Genomic DNA, 23,641 nt, shown 5'->3' on the forward strand with positions numbered 1-23,641 from the left:
AACAGCTTGAATTAGTCGCAGGAATAATCCAAGATTTGATGATTTATTTCTTCGTTTTTGTGTGTTGTAATTTTGTTAGGTATGCACTGGTGCCTAGTTGACGCCGTCAAGTGTGAACAAGTGCCTTAATTGCATTTACTGGGTGTATAAATTTTTGTAATAAAAAGTTAAGTATATTTATTTGATGAAATAACACACATTCCTAAAATAAAAGTAACTAACGCTTAAAAAATTTGAAAAGTTTTTGTAGAATCCCATCTTTTTCACCATTCCTCGGACTACAATCCGCCTTTTCGACCAAACTAAACTGAGATTCTTTTACTGTGCCTTCACCTGACCTGGCGGGTGGTGGAGGTGGAAGACACGCGAGTCCCTATTTCTTCTTTGGGGGTTTAGGGGTTGTCAAATTTAAGGTACTTTGACGCACGAGATCTGTTTTCCCTTCTTCTACCATCTTCAATTCCCATTTCTTCAACTCTTGATCATACTGTTTTTTTGCTTTTTCAGCCGCTTCCACATATTTGGATTTTTTTTCATTAGGTAACTCAGCCCACTCGCCTTTTAATTCTTTCATTAATTCTGGTATTGTTTTATTCTGAGTTTTGACTTGATCCATTAAATACAACAAGTAAGCCCCTACTGGTCTCTTTGGTTTGTCGTTTTCGCGCAACATTTTCCGTTTTTCTCTCTTAACTCGGGATTTTTTCACCTCTTGGTTGTACTCCTTCAGGGCTTCTCTCTGCTCATCAGTGAGGCTCTCAGTGTATTGGAGATACCTCCTCGCGTATTCCTCCATCTCGATTTTGAATTCGTTTTGGTATTTGGCTTTGAGGGAAGGATCTGCTGTTTTCCAGTGTGTAGCACATTGACTTGTTACTTGAGTCATTTTCAAATTTGGATTTTCTTTAAGTATATCTTGTCTATGATCCCTAACAAACTTCAAGTACGGCGTGAGGGGCCTTTTGGGCTTATCTGGTAATTTTAATTCTTTCAACTTGTCCACTACTTTGTGACTTACTCCCGATATTTGGTTAAGTTGGGGTAACCTGAAGAAACCGAAAAATAAGTAATCACAAACTTGCCGATTTATTACCCATTGTTAATTAATAAACGACAATTTGCAAAACTAGATAAAAAAAAGAAACGAGCCATTATGTTAACTTAAAATTATCAGAAATTGAGGTTAACAAACACTTAAGCCGCCATTTCTGACTAGTGACATTAGCATCGCCAACACAAAATTACTAGAATTTTATCAAGAATTTTGATTTTTTTTTTAATTACTGTTGCGAATAATTGGCAATCACTTTCATGACGTTAGTTTTATTACCACGAATTTTAATATCGTTTTTTGATAAAATGCCAAATTCCTATTTCCTATTGGTTGACATTTAACTGTCATGTCAGGTCACGTCTAAAAATGGTGATTTGAAGAAAAGAAAATTTTGATTTATTTTTATTCTCTTTGAACAAATCGTTGAAACATATGGTGAGTACCTTTTAAATTTGTATTTTTTAATTTACCATAATGCTACATGGTGCTGTTGTGTTATATTTTGAAAGTTTATTGAATTTCAAATATTTGCTATAACCTCAAATTTTGTCGCGATTTATCGCTAAAAATAGGGCTGTTGTCGTGTGATAACTCGCCTTATAAATACGTACACGTCGCCAATCCAAATTTGTGTAAGAATGAGTTATTTTTGATTTTTTCCATCGTTTAGGTTAAGTGTGTCACAATGTCATGGCCATGGGGGTCATTAGACCTGGTATTTATACATAAACGAAAGTAAATAGTCGTTTGTTGACCGTTGTCGCTGTCACACCACCATTCATTGAAGTTTTTTTCGTAAACTCCACCAATTAAATTATTTTCTTTTGTTTAAAAATTTAGAGCGAAACGCTCAAGAGGATGCTTCAAGAGAAAGTTCTCATAATTGTGTTTCACCTGTCTTCATCACTTTCCCACTAGTGTGTCCCGCATCACCACCATGGCCTTGAAGACTGAAAATAGAAAAAAAATCGATTTCGTAGCAAAAAATCTCCTCGCTGGGGGTGAGTTTCTCAATCTTGTTGAATGTGTTTCAATGGTGAAATTAGGGATTGCTGGTATGGTGTCAAAAACCACGGTCGCCCCCTTGGACCGCATCAAGATCCTCCTTCAGGCGCACAACAAGCATCATGCGTGTCATGGGGTTTTTTCGGGGCTGCGCCACATAATCAAAACTGAATCACCATGGGCGATGTACAAGGGAAATGGGGCTCAAATGTTGCGGATTTTTCCGTATGCTGCAACTCAATTTACGTCCTTTGAAATTTACAAGAGATATTTGGATGGGGTTTTCGGGAGTACATCCCATATTGATAAGTTTATAGCGGGGGCCGGAGCCGGATTAACGGCCGTCACCTTGACCTATCCGCTGGATACGATACGAGCGCGATTAGCTTTCCAGGTTAGTAAAATTGAGAAAAGTCAATCGACAGTGATTTCACTAAAACGGTTGTGAAATCGCTGTAATTGCCTTTATTAATTATTGTGTCGTGGTGAGCGGCGGCTAAAATGATTAATTTTGTAATACTTGTATGCAATAAACAATGGCATTTGCTTAATAGGTGAAGAGAAAATTCGTGTGGGTTTCACATTATTGTGTTACATTTTTTTTTTCTATAATTTTTAAACATTCAGTCAAATTGAAAAAAGTGGTCGTCAATGTCACATTTTGACATTGATTCCTTTGTAAATGAACGTACTTAAATTTACAAAAATAAATGAGTTGGCTTGATCTTTGAAACGTGGAACGGGCGTGATTTTTTATTTTTAAGAGACATTCGGTGTCAAATGGGTTAAATTATTCTAACACGATAATAATATAGTATGAATTATTCACAATTATAGCATGCAATTAGAGTTTATTTCTACGTGAAAGCTTATTGTTAATTACCAACTACAGTAATTAACTTAATCGTAAAAAGTAGGTTTTTTAAATGATTAACTTTTTTTTTAAATAATTATTTGCAAGAAATGCGCACTGAGTTTGTTTCTTTAGAATTTGGGTAAATTCTTGTGGTGAAATTTTGAATTTAGGACAAATCATACCTGCAGCTTTGAGCGCATTTGGAGTCGATCGCGATGTACAAGAATAAATTTGTTGACACCAAAATGAGCTTTGGTGAACTAGATTCTAAATAAATTTTGGTTAGTGTTTTTTTATACAGTTTTAAAACATTATTTGCAAGTGTGGTAAGTGTGTCAGATGATGCTTCGGGGTTTATTAAAACATTTAACGAAACGTGAAAGAAATGATGCAACTAGTATGTAGTGGGTGTGTTTTTTTTTAGAAAAAGACTGCAAAAATTTACATAATAAACAGTTTGAGTTAAAAATAGTATTTTACAGAACTACGCGTCCTAATTTTTCATTTCTTCGTTTTTTTTTTACGAAAAAAGTAGTTGCGCAAAAATTTATAAATCATTATAGAAGCGACATTAAGTTAATTGCAATCAAACGTCAGATTAACTGATCACGTGACCAAATTGACCAATCAAACGCACAGATTAACGTATTAAGCGCGCATTAACTTTTAACAACGAATTAATTTTTAATTTGCCTTCTATACACATAGTTTACTTTTATAAAAAAAATAATCAATACATACTAGTGTTCTGAAAAAATTTAAGAGTAGAAGTATGTACAAGAAAGTATTCTAAAACAAACAAAAAATTTGGAATAAAAAAAATATATAATAAATAAGATGAAAACCTATCAAAAAGTAAATCTCTCTTTCGAACTTCCTTATAAAATGATTTAAATATGTTTTTCAAAGTGAGCAAAAGATAATATTTTATAATTTTTTTAAATGTACAGTCGCGGCCCTTGAAAACTAAAACATTCACTTTTGGTATACTATTTGCTATTTTAAAAATTAGAAAAATTAGATTTTCAACATGGATGACAATGTCAATTTTAATTTTCCGGATTCAAATGGTGCTGCAATAAAATACAGTGCGATCGAAAAAAAAAATTAAATGCTGTACAAGACGCAAAAGGTAAATGGTCATTTTCACTTGCAGTTTGTGTAGAAAATTTCCAGCAAAAGTTGTTGCCAACTGTAGAAGATTAATTGTCGCCTACTCTAATTTATTTATTTTTTCGATCGCACGGTATTAGTTATTTCTGTCTGCCTACAAAGTTGAAGTTCATTCTTTTGAAGTCAAGTTTTCTAGTCTACGACACTGACTCGTAATTATTTGAATGAAATTTTGGAGACTACAGTTGCAGGCCATTTTACAATGACAAAATTTTGGATTTATCAAAGTCTTGGTTTTAAACGGCCGCGACTATTCATACAAAAAAACGACACGATTATTTTAAAAATTTCAATTAAATCGGAAGAATAAAAAGCTTTTACAAATCACATATCTAAAGTGAGGCAAATACGTGGAAAAAAAACCCTGTCTTGCTTTGAATTAATCACATTTCATGAAATTTATCGCGAATGCAAAAATCTATTTAACGCATAAAATTTTACTTTGGAAAAAGTTTTTTGAATTTTTTACCACATTGGGATTTCCTAACTAATATTCTTCAAAAAATGTCTCTTGTGTAATTTTTAACGACGCACTGTTTTTGAGAAAAACGATTTTTTTCTTAACCGTGCATCGACCTTAATTCCGAAAAGCAACCCATGTAGTGAGTTTCTTTGAACGGTTTTTCCGGACACTCTGTATATTCATGACTACATTCATTCATGTACATGACTACATGAGTATACTGATATGTGAGAACAGATATAGAAATAAAAAGAAAATAATGATAAAGTCAGAAGTTATTACTAGGGAGAATATTTTTAAAGAGTTTTAAGGGATTACGCATATTTACTAAAAAAAAATTTATTCAATTTTTTTATTTTCTATATTTTTTAAAATGTAGGTAGGTGAAGTTGACAAAATTATAAAAAAGAAAATGATAATTGGCCCATTTCGTCAGTTTTCCAAAAACTTGCTAAAAATTACAGATTTTTTTTTTCAAAAATTTCAACAATTAATTATTTAAAAGAAAAATCGTCGTTCCATAAATAACACAACATAAGAAAAGATGCGATAATAATGAGCTACTTTTAATTATTTTACATAAGATCTATGAAGTACTTCAAAACCAGCTTCCGGAAATGCTCAAAATAACTCGATATATCGAAAACAACTCATATTTGACGCGATTTCACAATATTTCGAAAGTTTTTGGGATTTACACTTGCACTTTTGCAAAATTGTGCAATTGTTTCTACGAAACTTTATTTTGTGTAGATTAGCGGCGAGCACGTATACACAGGCATCGCGCACGCCGCCACCACCATCTTCAAAGAAGAAGGCGGTACTCGTGCTCTCTATCGCGGCTTCCTACCCACCCTCATGGGCATGGTCCCCTACGCCGGGCTCTCCTTCTACTGCTTCGAATACCTGAAATACGGTTGCATGAAATACCTGCCGAAAGTCACGTGCAATCCTTGCGAGAAAAACACCGGCGGTTTGGTGTTGGCAATGCCGGCGAAACTCATCTGTGGAGGACTAGCAGGAGCGGTGGCTCAAAGTGTGAGTTATCCTTTGGATGTGACCAGAAGACGCATGCAACTCGCATTGATGAATCCACACACGGAGAAATTCGCAAAGGGGATGTTTAATACTCTAAGATTGATTTATAACGAGAATGGGGTCTTAAAAGGGTGGTATCGGGGGATGTCGATTAATTATTTGAGGGCGATCCCGATGGTGGCGGTCTCATTCACCACGTATGAGACGTGCAAGCAGGTTTTGAATCTTGACACGGGGTTGCAGGTCAAGTAGGGTGTGATAATCCAGATTTTTTAATATCTCTCTATTTTACTAAAGCGATTTTGATATTGTAAGACATTCCGACAATTGTTGATTATTTATTATTGTAGGTTTTAGCCTTTTAGATCTTACGTTAAGTACTAAAATATTTATTTCGATTACACTTGTTATTTGAAGTTACCACAGTACAAACTGAAAATTGTAATTTATTCCCGAAAATAAAGACACACATGCAATTTTGTTTTATTATTCTTGGGTTATCCTGCGCATCGTGGGGGTGCGGTCGATTGGGTCACCTTGGCGCCAAGCTCAGTGAGTGATAAAACTCTGCTCCAGACTCACGCAACTTTTTGAAAGAAGAGTGACAGTTTTCGCCATCACTTCATTTTGACTTTTTTGTGAGTATGTCAGTTTTGTAGTGCCAAATGGGTTAAAAGTATGTGGTTTTTCGAATTGTTTGCTCCTCTTATTTGAACTTCGCGTCATAACTTTACTTTCTAAATATTACTTTTAATAATTTAGTTTTTTGTACCAAAAACAAGCAGTGTTTTTCTTCCTGATTAAACTTGTTGTTTGGACATTTTAATAACTCGGTGAGTGGTTTTCTGTTATTAATAGTTTCATTATCAACAGGTGCGATAAAATTCATTTTTGGGTTTGGAGAAAATGGAAGTTCCCGCTAAAGGGGGCTACTGTGGTCGTAAGTTATTTTTTCACTACTGCTATTAATGGATTTTATGCGTTACTAAATTTAGCGTTCCCACAAATCTCACATTTTTATTGTGCGTTTTCTGTCGTTTTTTACAGTGATCAATCCTTCAAAATAGTTCTTTAGACTATAATTACTATAATTTTAACTATAAAATTACGTTATTTTGAGACACTTTTTTTAAGTGTAATTTTTGTTACATAATTCATCTTGTGAGAATAAACATAATATAAAAATATTAATGATAAGAAAGTTTGTTATTTATTCATTGTATACTTCAGAAGTCGTTACTGTTCAAATTTACAAATATACAGGTTGTCCCAACTGAGAATTTTTTTTGCGTCCACATCTTACACGAAGAAAACAATGATTTTATTCAATTAAATAAATTTTGCGAATTTTTCCTTTCGAAAAAATTCAGTATACCCTAAAAAAATCAAAAAAATTTGGTTCATTTTGAAGTGTTATTGAAATGAGATTAAAAATAAATAATTCTAACGTCCGTCGTCTTATTTCATGAGAGTTTCAAGAAAAATTATTGAAAGATTTAATGTTAAAATTCAAACAATAATTGCTAAAAAAATTCCTATTTTCCAATTTATAAATTTGCAAATGTTGAGCTAAGAATTTTATTGCGTTTAATTTTAATTTACATAATACAAAACTGTCATTGTTTGTTTAAAATAAAAAAAATACCAGTGTCATTAAAAAAAAAACAGTCAACTTGGTTAATTTTGAAGTATTTTTCAAAAGATTTGATTTGTATTTTAAATTAGATTAAAAATAAAGATGAGAGTCGAATGTTTTTGCTTTTTTAATGCTCTATTTTCAAGAGTTTCATACAACAATTTTTGCTAAAAACAATTTGATGGACGATAATGTTTTCTGTTGTCTTTTTTTACACAGTGGTCTTCAGTCTTTAAAATTATTTTTTTAACTATAATTGAATCAATCTAAAAATTACTAATTCGTATCATAATTTTGAAGTATTTTTTGCTAAAAAAAGTTTAATTTGTGTCTAGTTACATAATTCATCTTGTGAGAATAAACAAAATATAAAAATATTAATGATAAGAAGGTTTGATATTTATTCATTGTATAAATCAGAAGTAATGGTTAAAAATTACAAATATACAGGTGTGCCAGCTAAAAATGTATTTATTTATGAGTTCAGATTTTCCAAACTGTCAACCAATTTACAGAGAAAACATTGTTTTTATTTAAATAGGTTTTTTGAATAAAATAATGTGAAAAAAAATCACTATCTTCCAAAAAAATTTGGTTCATTTCCAAGTGTCTTTATTTAAATTTAAATGAAATTAAAAAGTAGCAATAGAAAACGTGGAAATTTTAAATAGCTTTTTTTCTACATTTAAGCGAATTTTTATTTGCTAAATTAAGGAAAATTATTGAAAAATTGTTAAAAAAAATGAACATAGTGTCATTACAAAAAAACATTTAATTTAGTTCATTTTGAAGTACCCATTTTTCAAATGATTTGATTCTTAATATTTTTTTTTTTTTAATTAGATTAAAAATAAAGATAAGAGTAGATGGTTTCTGGTCAGTCTCTCCGTATATTGGTTAAAAATAGGTCCTTTGTTTATTTTCTCTATATTTAAGAGTTACACAATTTTTGTTAAAAAATAAGTTCCAATTTTCCCTTGGATTTTTATGCACCACGACAATTTAATAACAAAAAAAAAACTTTCAGTGTTTAACAAACATGCTGAAAACTTATTTCAGAAAATGCCAAGTGGAGAAAAGTGATTGTTAAAATAGAAAATGTTAACACAGTATATTTTAAAAATCTTTGATTAATTCCTAGCAAAATGCAAGGCCCGCTACATCCTGGCCATCATGAGCTCGGTGTGCATGGGGCTCGCCTATGGCCTAAAAGTGAGCCTCCATGTCGCGATCGTGGCAATGGTGAACACCACAGCCACACTTCAAGAACACGAAACTTCAAGCCATTCACCATCAAAATGCGGCTTCGACAACGCTGGGAAAAACGCAACAAAGCCCCCCCAAGACGGCCCCTTCCTCTGGGACAACGAAATTCAAGGCTTACTACTCGGGTCGTACTTTTTCGGCTATATGGTGTCCCTACTGCCCGGCGGATGCATTTCTGAGCTTTACAGTGCAAAATGGGTGTTATTTTTCGCAATCGCTAGTAATGTTGTTGCAATGTTTTTGAGCCCGATTTTATCGAAAGTACACTATGGGGGCCTTCTGGCAATGCGAGTGATTCAAGGGATCGGAGGTGGGGTCACATTCCCTGCCAATCACAACATGATATCACAGTGGTCGCCCCCACTTGAAAGGAGTATAATGAGCAGTATTGTGTATGCGGGGACTTCTCTAGGCACTCTGGTGAGTTTTATAAAGAATGAGTTCCCACTTTTGTACGCAATTTTTTCTATTTTGCGCGATTTTTCAAAACTTAGGAACTTTTGCCCTAATAAGGTGGTGGTTGGTAACAAATGTCACAAAATTCGATTTACGAAGTGTCAAGTCTCGAGTATTTTTCAAAATTTTATTGAATAACAATGAATGCTGCAAATATTTCATACACACCAGCTGAAATAAGAGAAATCGCTCAAAACGCCGCTGAAAATTTACTGCCAACAAAATCACACGAGAAGCAATATCAAAAATTTCAGGATTGTTATAGAGAAAAAAGTATGTACTCGTTTTCACATTAATGTGCATCGAAGTGACAACCATGCGAAAATTCAAATAATCCTAACCTCAATCTTCCCTAAAAATGATTTTTTCAAATAAATGTCTACCCCAGGTAGCAAAAAATAACTGTAATTAACATAGAGTGACAAACAATGATTATTATCATTATCATTATTGATGTGATTAAATTTATTTAAATGACATTAATGACACTTTTGCATTTAAATTAAAGATGAATTTAGACTTTTACAACCTACTTGATGTACATCAATATGAAAAAGAGAATACTCACTTTTAGCAAAAATGTTTTATTGTAAACAATTTACTCAATGTTGAGATCGTGAATAAAATCGTATGTTTGATTTATAACAGTCTCTCTGTGTCATTTTAAATTTTAGGCCGATGAGACTGATATCCGAAGTCCGCAAAACGCGTTGCCAACCTTTAGAAAGTAAATTGTACTAGTTTATTTCAGTTTCAGCACCGGAATTGGTGTTGAAATGGTTCATTAAAGTATCGAAATAAGCTTTCTTTTAGACGAAAAATAGAAAACCAATTTTATTGCAGATTTTTATGTTGATTTCGGGTCTCATAGCGGACGGTTTAGGCTGGGAGGCTGTTTTCTACATAGAAGGGGGATTCTCCACAATTTGGCTTGTCTTGTGGGTTTGCCTAATCGCCGACTCGCCCAAAAAACAAAAACTTATAACTCAAGAAGAACGCGATTACATCGTATCAAGACTTGAGAGCGAAACAGGAGGCGGGGTAAGCAAATTTTCGAAATTTGACTCAACTAATTAATAATTTATTAGGGGCGTCCCCCGTTTCCATGGCGGGCTGTGTTCACCTCGTCGGCCTTTTGGGCTATTTTCGTAGCCCACGTGTGCAGCAATTGGGGCTTTTACCTGCTCCTAATCGAGCTACCAACTTACTTAAAACAAGTCCTAGATTTCGATATTAGCTCAAATGCGGTCTACACCTCGATCCCCTTCTTCACAATGTGGGTTTTCAGCCTGATTCTCTCCAAGATTTTGGACACTTTGCGAGAGAAGAAGAAAATTACTACGACTTTTGCTCGGAAATTGGCCACTTTGATCGCAAGTGTCATCCCGATGAGTTGTTTTATTGTCTTGTGTTTTGTGGAATGTCAGCGACAACTAGCGGTGGCTTTGATGACCATCGCTGTTACCAGCGATGGGGCGATGTTTAGCGGCTTTCTGTCGAATCATATCGATATTGCCCCCAATTTTGCCGGGACTTTGGTCGGTTTGACCAACACAATTGCGACAATTCCCGGGTTTGTGGTCCCGATTATTGTAGGAAAATTGACACATGCCGATGTAAGAAAATTGGTCAATTTGAAAAAAAATAAATAATTGTCGATTTTTAGCCAAGTATACATTCGTGGAGGAAAGTGTTTTACATTACTATTGGACTGTATTGTCTTGAAATTGTGGTGTATACAATTTGGGGGTCCGGGGAAGTACAAGAGTGGAATCAGGGTACTAAACCAAAAGAAGAACAACCTCTGACAGAAAAATAAATTCTACTTTGTTTTAAATCGTTCCATTTTGCGTTTATTCTGATTTATATCCCCTTAATTGTTAAAATTGAAGCAATTACGAGTATTGCTAAAAAATCCTATTTTCCAATTTATAAATATGCAAATGTTGAGCTAAGAATTTTATTTAATTTAGATACTACAAAACTGGCATTGTTTGTTTAAAATAAAAAAAACATACATATAGTGTCATTATTACAAAAAAAAAAAAACAGTTTGGTTCATTTTGAAGTATTTTTCAAAAGATTTGATTTGGTATGTCTGTATTTTAAATTAGATTAAAAATAAAGATGAGTCAAAAGTTTTTGATAAAAATATCTTTTTGCTGTATTTAATACAACTATTTTTGCTAAAAACAATTTGATGGACGAAATGTTTTCTGTTATCTCTATTACACAGTAATCTTCAGTCTTTTTAATTTTAACTATAATTTAATCAATCTAAAAATTACTATTTCGTACAGTAATTTTGAAGTATTTTTTTTTGTTAAAAAAATGTATAATTTGTGTCTAGTTACATAATAAACAAAATATAAAATATTAATGATAAGAAGGTTTGTTATTTACTCATTATATAAATCAGAAGTCGTTGTCGTTGTCGTTAAAAATTACAAATATACAGGGTGTCCCAGCTAAGAATTTATATTTGCGTCCAGATTTTCCAAACTGTCAACTTTTTGAATTTAGAGAGAAGACATTGTTTTCATTTAAATAGATTTTTCAATACCTTTTGAAAAAAAATCACTATCTGCCAAAAAAATATTGGTTCATTTTCAAGTCTTTATTTAAATCAAATTAAAAATTAACAATAGAAAGCGTTGAAAATTTAAATCGCTTTTTTTTCCAAATTTAAGAGAGTTTTTATTTGCTACATTAAAGAAAATTATTGAAAGATTATTATTAAAAAAAAGAGCAGTCATTACAAAAAAAAAAGTTAATTTGTTTCATTTTGAAGTAAATTTCAAATGATTTGATTTGTTTTAATGATATTTTAAATTAAGTTAAGAATAAAGATGATAGAAAGTTTTTCGTCAGTCTCTGTATATTGATCAAAAATAGGCTTTTGTTTTTTTAATTTCTCTATAAGAGTTTCATACGACAATTTTTGCTAAAAACAATTTGATGAACATTGCGTTTTTTGTAATTTTTTTACACCGAGATCGTCAGTCTTTACTTATAATTTTTTACTATAATTAAATCATTATAAAAATTACTGTTTCGTATCGTTAAAGGCATTTTTTGTAAAAAAAAGTATAATTTGTGTCTGGTTACACAACTTATCTTGTGAGAAAAGACAAAATATAAAAATTTTAATGATAAGTAAGTTTGTTATTTATTCAATGAATAAATCAAGTCATTACGGTTCATTACAGGGTGTCCCTGCGTCGAGATTTTCCAAACTCTCCACTTTTTGAATTACCAGAGAAAACAATGTTTTTAAAATAAATTTTTCGAGTAAAAAAATGTGCAATAATACCTTGTGAAAAAAATTCACTATTGTCTGAAAATAATGTAGTCAAAAAATTGGTTCATTTGAAAATTAAAAATAAACAATATAGCGCTTTGAAGGTTTAAATCGCTTTTCGTCTTATTTTTTTCTACATTTAAGAGTTTCTATTCGCTGAATCAAGGAAAATTATTGAAAGAAGAGAAGACAAGCAATTTTGCTAAAAAAATTCCTAATTTCCAATTTATAACTGTTTTGAACAATTTTTATCCGGGGAAGTACAAGAGTGGAATCAAGGGACTAAACCAAAAGAAGAACACCTCTGAGGGAAAAATAAATTCTACTTTCTTTTAAATCGTTCCATTTTACGCTTATTCCGATTTTTGTCCCCTTTCAGCCTCTTTACAACCAGTGGCTGGTAATCGAATTTGCCATTTTTAACAGGGGACTCAACACTTGTATCTAAATCAATAAATACACAATTGCCAACCTTTTGTGATTCTGGAGGGACAAAAACCCGCTTTAGTGACTCTCTTTTCAAATGACAATTTTTCGCTTCCTCTTCATCTTCAGAGTCACTAACAACACAAACACTGACATTTGGAGAATCACTAATCGTGATAACGTCAAGTCTTCTGTGATAATGAATGTGGTTTCGTGGCACCGGATAATTTTCATAGATATTACAAATCGTTTGGTGGATCAACCCCAACTCGGAATCGGGTTTAATCGTCCTTTTTAGGGCGACTGCAGCCCCACTCACCCCACACTTACTTTTAAACACGTCACGCAACATAGGAGACACCAAAACTGGGACATTGTACAACACTGCTTGGTCTATGATGTGCTGGACCAGGAAACGGGGCTGCACACCACTGTCCACTAACACCGAAGCTGCTGCACGACTCTCCAACAATTTCGACACGTCGTTAATCCCAAAAACGATGTTTTGTCGATCTGAGTCACTTGTTGCGAGGGGGACCTGTTTGGTGTAATTTTGGCGGAATTTCTTGCGCTCATCTTTCGGAATTGCCTTAATTTTGGTGTATGGGACATTGACTTTGTCGTACTTCAGTCTCGGTAGGAGCTTCCTGAGAGTTTCTGTCAAATTATTGTTGTCTTCAGTTGTGAGAATAGGCCTGGAAAAGTGAGGTTGGGGCAATTTTGTGTGCGACAAATCGGGAATCTCACCAGTATGTTTGATAGGGCTTCGTTAGGACGTTTTTTACGACTTCAGCTTTCTTCTTTTTACCCGATAAAGTCCTCTTCGCGTCTTTTTTGCCAATTGTTGGTGTTTCCATTGCATGGATAAAGTGAGGTTATGTGTCCCAAATTAAAAATAATTTAACCAACAGCAAATTTTATTCACATTTTCACTGATTAAAAAACTGATGTTTATTGTGTTTTCTGATTGATATTCGATGATTTTGATTAAAATAATTTAAAAAAAAAACAGAAATTCGAAAAGGTTTGCAACAATTAGCTGTTGGCCACAGTGTAACCAGATCAAGAACACAAAATTCACCAGTTTTGAGTTGAAAAAATCGCCAACTTTTCACCAGCAGCAGATTACGATTTGTATGGCTATATCTCACGAAAAAACGCAGTTTTCAGCTTAAAAATCCGTCTAAACTTATGAAAAAAAAAACAAAAATGACATGCATTTCTGCTTAATTCTATGATTTTTCGGCTTGTTTTCAACATTTTGCTAAATAATTTCGTTTCTAGTTGAAAATAATGCTCGAGAAATGCAAAAATAACGTAATTCTAGAGTTAATTTCTTGATTTTTTAGTTTGTTTTAGCAAAATCTAGTAAAAAATCTGAAAAAAACGCACTTAAAAAGCATTTTCAGCCAAATTTTGTGGTTTCTCAGCTTATTTTTGTTTTATTATGCTCAAAAACCAGTTAAATCGAGAGAAACAAAGAAAATAACTTCAATATCAAATGTTTTTATAATCTTTAAGCGTGTTTGGACAAGATTTTGCAAAATAAATGAGCCTTTGGTTCAAAAACGAAGTAAATGCTAAAAGAATCTCAATGTCGATTTAATTTTGTGATTTTTTTGCCTGCTTTAACAAAATTTTTAGATTTGTTTGTTTTTATCTCAAAAACCGGCTTGAAAAAGGCAAAAATAACACCATTTTTGGTCGAATTTGTTGAATTTTTGGATAGTTTTTAACGAAATTTTGCCAAATAATTGTTTCTAGCTGAAAAAGTATTCGAAAAAGAAACAAATAAATTGTCATTTTAGATCCTGTAAAAATCTTGTAAAAACACAAACAAAACTGTTTTTGGACTTCTTTGGAAAAATAATAATCAAGTTTCTGATTGAAAACGTGGAAAATACTGGAAAATCATTTTTTTACATTTTCAAAAAATCACCACAGATTTTAGTAAATCACCAGATTAACATGAAAATCACCAGATCGGGTTAATTTCACCAAACCTGCCAACACTGGTTGGCCAGCCTGACAGTACCAAACAAAAAACAAAATGGCAGATTTTTTCAAATTACTAGTTTATTCGTTTCAGTTTACAAAAATACGTGGGGCCGTAATTTTGGGGTAAGTACGGCACTACTAAATGTCCATATTTCATAATTTTCTTGTTGGCTAGTTTAAAAACACTTTTTGTTTGTCTAAGAGCGGGCGATAAATCACTGGAAGAAAAAGTAAAAAATCGTAAAATGATCACTTTGTTAACTTACACAACCACAATTTTAATTTTGGTTTCTTCCCATATTTTTTTCAAAGCCATGTGAACAACACCATCATTTTGAATGGGACTAAGTGAGCAAGTTGAATACACAACAACTCCCCCTTTTTTGACTAGTTTCAACGCATTAAATAGCAAATCGCACTGTATTTCGGGCAATTTCAGCCTTTCTTTGACCCGCGAAGGCTTAAAAATGTTATTGTCGTTTTCTTTAACCGAGTGACGATCTGTTGTGCACGGAACATCGACCTTGAAACGACTAAATTTAAAAAAATAATTTTATAAAATGAACACCCTACTAAAATCCGGTCAAAATTCTCCTGGGGGAACGACCTGCCGTCGAAATTCGTAATCATGAGTTTCCCCGGCCTGAGCCACCTTTCATTCAAATCGTAAAGAAACTGTTTCGAGACTTTGTAAATCCGATTTGTTCTAGACATTGAAACATCATTTGCTATAATCCTGCTAGGGTATAACGTCTGGATTGCTAGTAACGTTTTGCCCCCAGGGGCGGCACACAAGTCCAAAATAGTGTTCCCGGGGCGTATATCAAGGGCCAAAACGGGCAAAACCGACCCCCCATCCATCATGTAGTAATCCAACACACCCGTAGACCCACTCGAGGAAACCTCAAAATCGCTGTGATTCCCCTCCTCGAAACAATAAACGTTCAAATGCTCCGGGAAGTGAATATCAAACTCTTCCTCAATAAAAACCTCAAAATTATCATTTTTGTAAAACTTGTAATGCGTGGATTCCGGTATGAAATCCTCCTTGCCCTTGATTTTCGTCGCGGGGACGAATTCGTGGAGGATTTCCCCTGAGAGGGCATTTTGAGTGTCAATAATCCGTCGAAGGTCAAGCTCAGCACTGTCCAAACTCGCTTGAAGGGAGACATTTTTCGGCTCATTGACCCTCAATTCAAGCTCTCGGTCGATCCTGTGAACCTCATTTAGCGTTTTCTGTTTTTCTTGAACCGTCCGTCGCTCTTTTGAGTACTGTTTTTCGAGTTTAAACAAAGTTCGCATATTCAAAGCCCCTTGCAACTCAAGCCTGGCCATTGTGGCCTCGCAATCCGAGTAATTGTTAACAACAGCCACGTATTTCTGCTTCCCGAGGAGCCCCTCCCGCATGGAGTCCCAATTCTTCTCGAAAACTTGCCGGTAGAAGTCGTCAAAATGGGCCAATGCTTTGTCCACTGGGTGGATTTTTTTCCGCACAACTGACTGAGAAAAAATTAAAAGGTGTCTTTGGGGCCAAATGACTTACCCAGTGGTCAGGGGCATGTTTGTGTCTCACGATTTGTTTAAAAAGCCCCAACATCTCGACATAACCTTACTTTTCTTGTGTCATGTGTCGCGTGACAGCGCGCGAAATTTGAAATTCAATTCGAATTTGGTCGCAATTAGAGCACAAGAAATGCTATAAATTGTGTCGGAATTTGAATTGGCGTAAATATGATGATCTCATTTCGTCTCTAGCCGCAAATAAATTGAGTTCAAGTGCGCATATGTGGATAAGTTGGCATTCGGCTCTTGCTTGAACTGCGTTTCATATTTAATATTGAGTGTCATCTCTTGGGATGGCAATTTTTCGGGTTTTGGTGTGAATTAAGTGCGCAAATCGGCGAAAAAGCCAATTTTGAATTGTTAGTGAGTGCTCTGTCCTCTTCTAGCTCATTTGTTGGGCGCATGTCTGTGCTCACTTGTTAATTCCCGGGGTTGTACAAAATCCAAGGGTGAGTATTGATTCTAATGTTGTAGTAGTTTGAAAACAGATTTCAATAATTAGTGGTGGGTTTTTCTCCCTAACGATTGATTTTGTTTGTTAGTTACGTAAGTGGGAATGTTTCAGTTCGGTTTTTCGTGGAAAATATAGAAAAATGGATGTGTTGCGTCGAAAATGGATTTTGGGGGGGAATTGCCGAAACAAGGGCTAGACACTGTAAGGGCGCTGCACCAGACTGTTGTCGCTTTGAGACAAGCTTTAGAACAAAGTCGGACCGAAATATTGGAACTGAAAACGAAAAGTTTCCCCATTGAATCGGTCGAACAAACCTTGAAAACACTAGCGTTAGAGAATCACGTTTTGAAGAGTCAACTCACCCAAGAAGCTCAAAAAACAGTATTAGAAAAAAAGGATGACAATCTTAAAAGGCGTTTTCGTGCAAAAATTTGCGTAAAATCTGTTGGGCAAAAGACGTCGCAATCGCTCGAAAGTCTCCTAGTTCTCAACAAAAAACTAACAATATCGAAAACGGTCAGTTTTTCGAATCTCTCCGAGACAGAAATGAATAATAACGAAACCCAGGAACAGAATGACGTAGAAGAGCAGGATCAGGAGCAAGAAGTGGACGATATTGAGTTGATTTTCACCACAGACGAGACCAAAGATTCGGATTTTAAAGAGCAGCTTGTTTCTATCGACGCAGGAGATTCGTCTAATTTGCTCCAATGTCCGGATTTAGACCAAAATTTGGATATTTCCGATCGAGAGCTCGACGATGACGTTTTCAACGATAACCCTGAAGTCGATTTCCGACGGGAAAATTCGCAATTGTACAACTCCAAGTCGGACAATTCGATTAATCAAGAGAAAAGTTTCAAGAGTTGTTATTCGTATCAAGATTCCAGTTTTGAGAATAAGTCGCTGGAGAAAGATGAGAGTTTTGATCGGTTTGAGGAACGGATTAGGATTGTAGAAACGGATATTTCCAAATGTGGGATCCAGGAAGTCGATTATGGGGGATTGAGGCGAAACACGTGTCCCAATCCCCTGCAGTATCGGCCCTTGCTACACCGGTAAGATTTTTTATTTAACTGTTTTTCAAAAAAAAAATAACATTTACTAACACCAACTCTTACTTGAAAACCGTAAAATTAACTACAAATTTTCGAATAAGGGAAACCAAATAGACAAAAAATTATCTTATTTCGCTGCAGTCATAAAATGCTAAAAATTAGGTATTAAAATTAAGTTGTTGTTAAAAATGCGCTGTTATTAAAATTTCAGCAGTTAATCAAATTATTAAAAAATATTTCGACAACGTTAAAATAATAAGCTTAGACATTGTTAAATCCATGTTTTTTTCTAATTCGAATTGAATTTTAAAAGCTGACTTTTTCTCTTAAAAAAAAGGTGTTTTTTTGCTGAAGAAAACACAAAATGCCTCTACTTTTTGATACTTAAATCGTGGAAAAACATTTTTTTAAGTAACTTTCTTGAAAATTACTTTATTAATTTCTTAGATTGTCTAGTTTGTTGTTTTTTGGCATGTTTTAAAAATTAAAAAAATAATTTTAAGTTTTTTTACTGTACATAATTAGGTATTGTCACAGAAATTATTTGTTGGTTTAAGTAAATTTCTAAAATTAAGAGAAGAAAAGAACGTGAATCTTTTGATTAAAAAAAATTATTAACAACAAAAATCAGCTTAAAATATCACAAAAATACAAATTATGACTTAAAAATTTTTAAATATGAATCTGATATCTGCGCAAATTTTTGTACTCTCTTGTACTAAAAATAAAAATAAATAAATTATAAATGATAATAAGAAAATAAAATAACTAAAAACAAAATAAAAAAAATAATAAAAAACATAAAAAACGTCTGTATTGAAGTAATTAATCTAAAAAGACGGTGTTATTAATTAATTAATAATTATTAAAAAAAATGGCAAAACCAAAACAAAAATTAGGTGGAAATACCACAAAAACACAGATTATTACTCTTAAAAAACTTTGGATATGATTAGACCTGTGGAAATTTATGTAGGTACTAAAAGTTAAAAAAAATTATACATCATAATAATAATAAGAAAATTAAATATTGAAAAAAATTATTTAAAATAATATTTTGAAGTAATAATTATTCTATTTTCACTATATGGAACCAAACGTTTTTTGCTTAAACTATTTATTTTTGGAAAAACCAATTGATGAATGATAAAATATCATAAAAGCGCGATGATTTATCATTTATCAAGAACAAAATTTTTCGAATTTTTGTTTGCTTTTCAGTTCTATAAAATTTTTGATTTATTTAAATGTCACTATAAAACCATTTTTTTGAAGGTTATGATCTAAGGATTATAATTATCTGCTTTATATTTTTTTTACATAATAAGATGTAACTTTGATAAAAAAAAATGGCATATAACTTAAAAACAAAACAAAATTTCGTTCTCAAAATACGATCACTTTTTTATATTAGATACTCTAATTTATATTAATTATTATTTTCTGGAAACCAATGATTAAAAAAAACCGTTTGGTTCCATACTTTTTTTTCACCCAGTATTATTAAAGTAAAAAAATTGTTAACAACAAAATTTAGCTCAAAATTCCAAAAACTACACTTCAAAATCTTTAAATATGATTATCTGATAGTTGTGAAAATTTTTGTGCTCTCTTAATACAATTGTATTAAAAATAAAAATAAATTAAAAAAAATAAAAAACAAAATAAAATATTAAAAAATTATTGAAGTAATTAATCTAAAAAGATATTTTTTCTGTACAGAATATTATTCAAATTATTTGTTGTTTTAAAGTACATTTCTAAAATCAAGAAAACGTAAAACTCTTGATTTAAAAAAAAAATGTTAATAACGAAAATCATCTCAAAATATCACAAAAATACGAATTAATATTTATACTTAAAAAACTTTAAATGTGATTCGGAAAACCTGTGAATTTTTTTATCATTTCGAACTGTTTTTTTTTTCTTCAAATTTTATTACATTTTCTTGTTTTTTTGATAAACATTGTTATTTTATTGAAAAAATGACACTTTAAATCAGTTAATTTGGTATTTAGGGAGGCTTTGGCGAAGGGCTCTCGCAAGACTCGCCCGATTTTGGCCCACTCGAACGCAATCCGAAAAGACTCCGGCGCCCAAACGGACATTTCGGCCCTTCCGGGCTCATCCTGGCTCTCCGAGAGCAACTTAGCGAACAAAGTTTGTCCCTTATCATCACTTCTCTCTCCTATCTCACATTTTTTAGACTCGAGGAGGCGAACATTTCACAACTTTGCCCTCAAAATACCCTTTGCCAGGCTCAAGACTGCGTCTTTCGGAAAAAACAGTTGAGGCTCGTCGAGTTCTACTTTCCGATATTGGGTTCACTAGCATGGTTCCAGAGCTGTCTAGATCAGCCGATTATCTGTGCCCTGGCAACGTTAAACCACCAGTCACTTATGGGCAATTTCTGAAAACTAGCGATTTTCAGTCGCCGGGATTTACCGTAAGTTTGGCCAACATTGAAAAAAAATGATCAATTGGTTTCAGTCCCAGAAATTTACGTGGACGACCACTACAGCTACTCCAAGTGAAGGTAGCTACTCCCAATCCCGGTTTAATAGTTTCTATCCGTTATCCTCGCCCCCGATACCATCACGTCGGTGCTCCGCCCCTGTCTCCCCCTCACGACGAGCCCTCCTCAGGCCCACCCCCTCTAAAGTGAGGTTTGCTAATGGTTCATTACCCGAATTAAGAGGTGACTGGACCATGACTATAGACAGTGGCGATTCCACTGATAGTCTAGTCGAAGAAGCGGAAAATTACTTGCGACGTTCCATTGATTGTATTGTGACCACAAGGGATTATGGGTAATTAAAAAAATAAAAAAACACCACTTTTTTTAAATCAATTTCTAGAAACGAAAGTGGTAATAAGAAAAGTGTGCCTCGCCGAGCCTCAGCTCCGGAACCTTCCGGAGACAACGTCCCCCCTCAAGGTTGGCAACCGTTCCTCCCGCGGGTTCCACGTGACCTAAAACCGGACCATTGGGTTAAAGTCATCACTCCTGAAGGGCGGGTCAGAGGCGGTCGTGTCCGCTATATCGGGCCTGTGGTGTCCCAAAGCGACCAATTCGTGGGGGTGCAATTGGGGACCCCTGATGGTCACTCTGATGGTACTTTTAGTACCAGGAGGTATTTCCAATGCGAGCCCTACCATGGGATTTTCGTACCGTTCAAGAAGGTAATCATGGGTTGGAGGCCATAATAACGGGATCATTTATTTCTTCATGTGCCATGTTATTGTTTAAGCAATATATTGATTGAAATTAGGCCAATTTGTGTTCAATTGGGTTTATTATCGGAGACTCCAATCGCTTCCTATGACTAATGAAAAGACAGAGATGTGCCTTCGACCTCATTTATGGCTTAATTCGAGGAATTGTCGTTCTATCTCATCTGTTACTTATTTAAACTATAGTCGAATGTATTCTATAGCACTTAAACGGCACAGTAGCCGACTTATTCGACAAGTTCATAGTCGAACGTTAACTGTTAATTAGATATATTGTGTTTTTATTTAAGACCAAGAGATTAAGAGGCGGCCTAAATTGTTGAACTGTTAAAAAATGTGAAAAGGGTCAATTTTCGTATCTTTATCGCCGTTATAGAATCAGTATTACGACAAATGGTGTACAGGGCAAAGTAATAAATGAATAAACATATCTATGTCAAGGGTCTTTTATTTTTTGGTAAAGTAAGAAAGAGTGTAAAAATAACAGTTGCAATAAATACAGACGAGTAAAGAAAGAAGAAGAAAAAAAAGAGAAGAAAAGTAGTGAAGGAAGAGGAGGAAAATACAATTAATGTCCATGTCCATGCACCGGGAAGTCGGCGTACCACCCAAACGACCCATGCTCGCCCTTGTGGGCCCCAAAATCGACAGAATCGTGATGGTGGTGCCCCCCTGCTTGTCTCTGCGCCCTCAGGACGCTCTCGGCCTGATTTTCGGTGGGAACCGACATTGCGAATGATGCAATTATGCTCAAAACCAACAATCCTGCCAACTGAAATTATTTATTAGTCTGGTTAATTCACTTATTGGACACTTACCAGTTTCATCTTTGCGGCTTGACAAATCTGAATGCCGTTTGTTGTGAAATTTTCTATTTATATTAATAAGTTGTACTTTCACCGTTACCACAAAAAGCGTATTTTAATCGAAAATGTGTGCGTTGAGTGATCAAGTGTGAAACAGTTTTTTCGACCCGGGACGATATTGTTCAATGATTTTAGAAAATGTCGCTTTGTTTTGTGATAAATGGCCTAGAAAATTCACAATACCGATACATGAGGTTGTTAAACCCGGAACGCTTTCTTTTCGTATTCAAATTTGCCGCCTGAGTCGCAACAGTATTTTAGTGATAAAACCAAATTCCCCCGAACTTTCTTTCCATCCGTAAGTTGTCGGAAATCGAAACAAAATGGTGAGTTTTATTGTTTTAACCCATTTTTTGGCTGTTTTTCTTTTAAAATACCACGTTTTTTGGAGTTTATGGCACATTTGGTGCTTTGAGTTATAATTTTGCGGGGAAATTGTTATTGAAACGACATAACCTCATTTGTGACCTCATGGTTTCAGACTTGCAAGCGCCGCAATGGAGGACGCTCCAAGCACGGGCGTGGACACGTGAAGCCCGTCCGTTGCACCAACTGTGCCCGATGTGTCCCCAAAGACAAGGCCATCAAGAAGTTCGTTATTCGAAACATTGTTGAAGCCGCTGCTGTTAGAGACATCACCGAAGCTTCGGTCTACTCTCGTATGTTTAACCCCCCCAATTTTGAGTTATTTTAATCGTGGATTTGTAGAATATGTTCTCCCGAAATTGTACGCCAAGTTGCATTACTGTGTCTCGTGTGCCATTCACAGTAAAGTGGTGCGTAACAGGAGCAAGAAGGATCGTAGGATTCGAGTGCCCCCACAACGCAACTTCCCAGGACGTGACAATACGCGAGCCCAGCCTCCACAGAGGAAATAATTTGGTAATTTCTAATAAACGGGAAAAATCTTACTGAGTTGTTTATTTCTTCAGACATAAATTAATTAAAAATAATAAATTATTGCAAAACGCATTCAGGTAGCTGTGCTAATTATTTAGTTGTGTTATCGACCCTCTCCGGGCTTTTATCAAACGGCTTTTTCGAGTCTGAGAATCCTTGTTTGGTTTTCCCAAAGGAGTTGGGGCCCGAGGACGTCGGGGTATCCCTGCAAGCTCAATTCAAGCCCCCATTTCGGCAAGAATTCATACGCACCGTCCGATATTTCTCATCCTCATTCGGGCTTCTGGCGGCATTTCCTCGGGCTCCTCGTCACTTTCTTGGTTAAAAGCTGCCGCGATGGTCAGTTTGGGCTTCGCGGTTTGCTTTTGTGAACTCAATTTCATTTGAATTCCCATGGTTTTTAACCTTTTCTTAGCATCAAGCGACACATTTTCCGGCCTTCTGTGGGGCGATCTGGATCTGTCTCGAGATTGATCTTTGCCTAACAAACACTGACAAATTTAAAAATTTCAATTAAAACGCTGAGACAATTATTTCAAAAGTGAGGTTATGTCAGCTGTGACAGTTTACCGTGATCGTTGAATTTGTCCCCTTTTTTGTCGCTCATCGCCACAAATCCGACCACTGAAACTGTTATTTTACCACGCTTTCACGAATTTCTCCTATTTTTAGTCAAAAGATCCATTTTTTGTGCGGGATTTAGGGATTTTACATAATGAAGTGACAGGCATGCAGTGTTGCCAGCTCTAAAACACAAGAGTTTTTTTTGATTTCCAAAACATCACTAAGTTTTAGAATTTTTTCAAAAGTTTCTCTTCCACAAACAGGAAATAGTAATAAAAATGCCTTTCTGAAAACGCGCTGTTTGAATACTGTTGTATTTGGTTTACGTAT

The 23,641-nt window shown here is 34.4% G+C and overlaps 9 protein-coding genes across 11 annotated transcripts; 4 read left to right on the forward strand and 5 right to left on the reverse strand.

Annotated features, from left to right (window-relative positions):
- Positions 1-162: 162 nt before the first annotated feature.
- LOC123004552 (transcription factor A, mitochondrial) lies at positions 163-1,321 on the reverse strand. The gene is made up of 2 exons (XM_044397894.1): positions 1,094-1,321; positions 163-1,046 (listed from the first exon to the last, which is right to left on the reverse strand). The coding sequence occupies exons 1-2, from the start codon at positions 1,150-1,152 to the stop codon at positions 374-376; spliced, it is 732 nt and encodes a 243-aa protein (XP_044253829.1). The 5' UTR covers positions 1,153-1,321; the 3' UTR covers positions 163-373.
- On the forward strand, positions 1,276-6,065 carry LOC123004551 (graves disease carrier protein-like). The gene is made up of 4 exons (XM_044397893.1): positions 1,276-1,489; positions 1,895-2,055; positions 2,101-2,453; positions 5,305-6,065. The coding sequence occupies exons 2-4, from the start codon at positions 1,992-1,994 to the stop codon at positions 5,839-5,841; spliced, it is 954 nt and encodes a 317-aa protein (XP_044253828.1). The 5' UTR covers positions 1,276-1,489; positions 1,895-1,991; the 3' UTR covers positions 5,842-6,065.
- A 45-nt stretch (positions 6,066-6,110) lies between these two features.
- On the forward strand, positions 6,111-10,784 carry LOC123004548 (sialin). Of its 2 annotated transcripts, none has more exons than XM_044397891.1 (6): positions 6,111-6,227; positions 6,463-6,529; positions 8,367-8,911; positions 9,791-9,988; positions 10,036-10,563; positions 10,614-10,784. In XM_044397891.1, exons 2-6 carry the CDS (start codon positions 6,496-6,498, stop codon positions 10,764-10,766), a joined length of 1,458 nt encoding a protein of 485 aa, XP_044253826.1. In that variant the 5' UTR covers positions 6,111-6,227; positions 6,463-6,495; the 3' UTR covers positions 10,767-10,784. The 2 variants fall into 2 exon arrangements, with proteins under 2 accessions (XP_044253826.1, XP_044253825.1); XM_044397890.1 differs by having other exon boundaries at positions 6,211-6,265.
- A 1,769-nt stretch (positions 10,785-12,553) lies between these two features.
- Positions 12,554-13,736, reverse strand: LOC123003715. Its single transcript, XM_044396673.1, has 2 exons — positions 13,422-13,736; positions 12,554-13,369 (listed from the first exon to the last, which is right to left on the reverse strand). The coding sequence occupies exons 1-2, from the start codon at positions 13,529-13,531 to the stop codon at positions 12,571-12,573; spliced, it is 909 nt and encodes a 302-aa protein (XP_044252608.1). The 5' UTR covers positions 13,532-13,736; the 3' UTR covers positions 12,554-12,570.
- A 983-nt stretch (positions 13,737-14,719) lies between these two features.
- On the forward strand, positions 14,720-21,421 carry LOC123004219. Of its 2 annotated transcripts, XM_044397365.1 has the most exons (6): positions 14,720-16,684; positions 16,801-17,747; positions 19,766-19,907; positions 19,954-20,193; positions 20,238-20,557; positions 20,606-21,421. In XM_044397365.1, the coding sequence occupies exons 2-6, from the start codon at positions 16,849-16,851 to the stop codon at positions 20,952-20,954; spliced, it is 1,950 nt and encodes a 649-aa protein (XP_044253300.1). In that variant the 5' UTR covers positions 14,720-16,684; positions 16,801-16,848; the 3' UTR covers positions 20,955-21,421. The 2 variants fall into 2 exon arrangements, with proteins under 2 accessions (XP_044253300.1, XP_044253301.1); XM_044397366.1 differs by having other exon boundaries at positions 14,720-17,747.
- LOC123004220 (5-methylcytosine rRNA methyltransferase NSUN4) lies at positions 14,731-16,349 on the reverse strand. Its single transcript, XM_044397367.1, has 4 exons — positions 16,216-16,349; positions 15,246-16,172; positions 14,939-15,195; positions 14,731-14,890 (listed from the first exon to the last, which is right to left on the reverse strand). The coding sequence occupies exons 1-4, from the start codon at positions 16,267-16,269 to the stop codon at positions 14,746-14,748; spliced, it is 1,383 nt and encodes a 460-aa protein (XP_044253302.1). The 5' UTR covers positions 16,270-16,349; the 3' UTR covers positions 14,731-14,745.
- On the reverse strand, positions 21,412-22,002 carry LOC123004229. Its single transcript, XM_044397386.1, has 2 exons — positions 21,800-22,002; positions 21,412-21,753 (listed from the first exon to the last, which is right to left on the reverse strand). Exons 1-2 carry the CDS (start codon positions 21,806-21,808, stop codon positions 21,550-21,552), a joined length of 213 nt encoding a protein of 70 aa, XP_044253321.1. The 5' UTR covers positions 21,809-22,002; the 3' UTR covers positions 21,412-21,549.
- Positions 22,003-22,019: 17 nt separating this feature from the next.
- On the forward strand, positions 22,020-22,758 carry LOC123004228 (40S ribosomal protein S26). The gene is made up of 3 exons (XM_044397385.1): positions 22,020-22,173; positions 22,329-22,506; positions 22,556-22,758. Exons 1-3 carry the CDS (start codon positions 22,171-22,173, stop codon positions 22,723-22,725), a joined length of 351 nt encoding a protein of 116 aa, XP_044253320.1. The 5' UTR covers positions 22,020-22,170; the 3' UTR covers positions 22,726-22,758.
- On the reverse strand, positions 22,754-23,500 carry LOC123004227 (PEST proteolytic signal-containing nuclear protein-like). Its single transcript, XM_044397384.1, has 3 exons — positions 23,318-23,500; positions 23,000-23,228; positions 22,754-22,952 (listed from the first exon to the last, which is right to left on the reverse strand). The coding sequence occupies exons 1-3, from the start codon at positions 23,352-23,354 to the stop codon at positions 22,838-22,840; spliced, it is 381 nt and encodes a 126-aa protein (XP_044253319.1). The 5' UTR covers positions 23,355-23,500; the 3' UTR covers positions 22,754-22,837.
- Between the last annotated feature and the right edge of the window lie 141 nt (positions 23,501-23,641).

This window comes from Tribolium madens, unplaced genomic scaffold (genome assembly GCF_015345945.1).
Source record: "Tribolium madens isolate multiple individuals breed KSU strain unplaced genomic scaffold, Tmad_KSU_1.1 Scaffold_1;HRSCAF=32;Tcas5.2_LG8, whole genome shotgun sequence".
In the NCBI taxonomy this organism is placed as follows: domain Eukaryota; kingdom Metazoa; phylum Arthropoda; class Insecta; order Coleoptera; family Tenebrionidae; genus Tribolium; species Tribolium madens.

What these genes read in the sequence shown, in the direction of transcription:
- LOC123004220 (XM_044397367.1), bottom strand. Translation starts at nt 16,269, where the DNA reads ATGTTGGGGCTTTTTAAACAAATCGTGAGACACAAACATGCCCCTGAC. An exon ending in AACATGCCCCTGACCACTGG is followed by an intron (nt 16,173 to 16,215) that starts GTAAGTCATTTG and finishes ATTTTTTCTCAG; the next exon opens with TCAGTTGTGCGGAAAAAAAT. An exon ending in AGAATTTTGACCGGATTTTA is followed by an intron (nt 15,196 to 15,245) that starts GTAGGGTGTTCA and finishes AGTCGTTTCAAG; the next exon opens with GTCGATGTTCCGTGCACAAC.
- LOC123004228 (XM_044397385.1), top strand. An exon ending in CGAAGCTTCGGTCTACTCTC is followed by an intron (nt 22,507 to 22,555) that starts GTATGTTTAACC and finishes GTGGATTTGTAG; the next exon opens with AATATGTTCTCCCGAAATTG.
- LOC123004227 (XM_044397384.1), bottom strand. Translation starts at nt 23,354, where the DNA reads ATGAGCGACAAAAAAGGGGACAAATTCAACGATCACG. An exon ending in GGACAAATTCAACGATCACG is followed by an intron (nt 23,229 to 23,317) that starts GTAAACTGTCAC and finishes AGTGTTTGTTAG; the next exon opens with GCAAAGATCAATCTCGAGAC. An exon ending in AGGATGAGAAATATCGGACG is followed by an intron (nt 22,953 to 22,999) that starts GTGCGTATGAAT and finishes TTGAGCTTGCAG; the next exon opens with GGATACCCCGACGTCCTCGG.
- LOC123003715 (XM_044396673.1), bottom strand. Translation starts at nt 13,531, where the DNA reads ATGGAAACACCAACAATTGGCAAAAAAGACGCGAAGAGGACTTTATCG. An exon ending in AAGCCCTATCAAACATACTG is followed by an intron (nt 13,370 to 13,421) that starts GTGAGATTCCCG and finishes TCACTTTTCCAG; the next exon opens with GCCTATTCTCACAACTGAAG.
- LOC123004552 (XM_044397894.1), bottom strand. Translation starts at nt 1,152, where the DNA reads ATGGCTCGTTTCTTTTTTTTATCTAGTTTTGCAAATTGTCGTTTATTA. An exon ending in CGTTTATTAATTAACAATGG is followed by an intron (nt 1,047 to 1,093) that starts GTAATAAATCGG and finishes CGGTTTCTTCAG; the next exon opens with GTTACCCCAACTTAACCAAA.
- LOC123004551 (XM_044397893.1), top strand. Translation starts at nt 1,992, where the DNA reads ATGGCCTTGAAGACTGAAAATAGAAAAAAAATCGATTTCGTAGCAAAA. An exon ending in AAAAAATCTCCTCGCTGGGG is followed by an intron (nt 2,056 to 2,100) that starts GTGAGTTTCTCA and finishes TGGTGAAATTAG; the next exon opens with GGATTGCTGGTATGGTGTCA. An exon ending in GAGCGCGATTAGCTTTCCAG is followed by an intron (nt 2,454 to 5,304) that starts GTTAGTAAAATT and finishes TATTTTGTGTAG; the next exon opens with ATTAGCGGCGAGCACGTATA.
- LOC123004219 (XM_044397366.1), top strand. Translation starts at nt 16,849, where the DNA reads ATGGATTTTGGGGGGGAATTGCCGAAACAAGGGCTAGACACTGTAAGG. An exon ending in AGAGCAACTTAGCGAACAAA is followed by an intron (nt 19,908 to 19,953) that starts GTTTGTCCCTTA and finishes CACATTTTTTAG; the next exon opens with ACTCGAGGAGGCGAACATTT. An exon ending in TTCAGTCGCCGGGATTTACC is followed by an intron (nt 20,194 to 20,237) that starts GTAAGTTTGGCC and finishes AATTGGTTTCAG; the next exon opens with TCCCAGAAATTTACGTGGAC.
- LOC123004548 (XM_044397891.1), top strand. Translation starts at nt 6,496, where the DNA reads ATGGAAGTTCCCGCTAAAGGGGGCTACTGTGGTC. An exon ending in GGACTTCTCTAGGCACTCTG is followed by an intron (nt 8,912 to 9,790) that starts GTGAGTTTTATA and finishes ATTTTATTGCAG; the next exon opens with ATTTTTATGTTGATTTCGGG. An exon ending in GAAAATTGACACATGCCGAT is followed by an intron (nt 10,564 to 10,613) that starts GTAAGAAAATTG and finishes GTCGATTTTTAG; the next exon opens with CCAAGTATACATTCGTGGAG.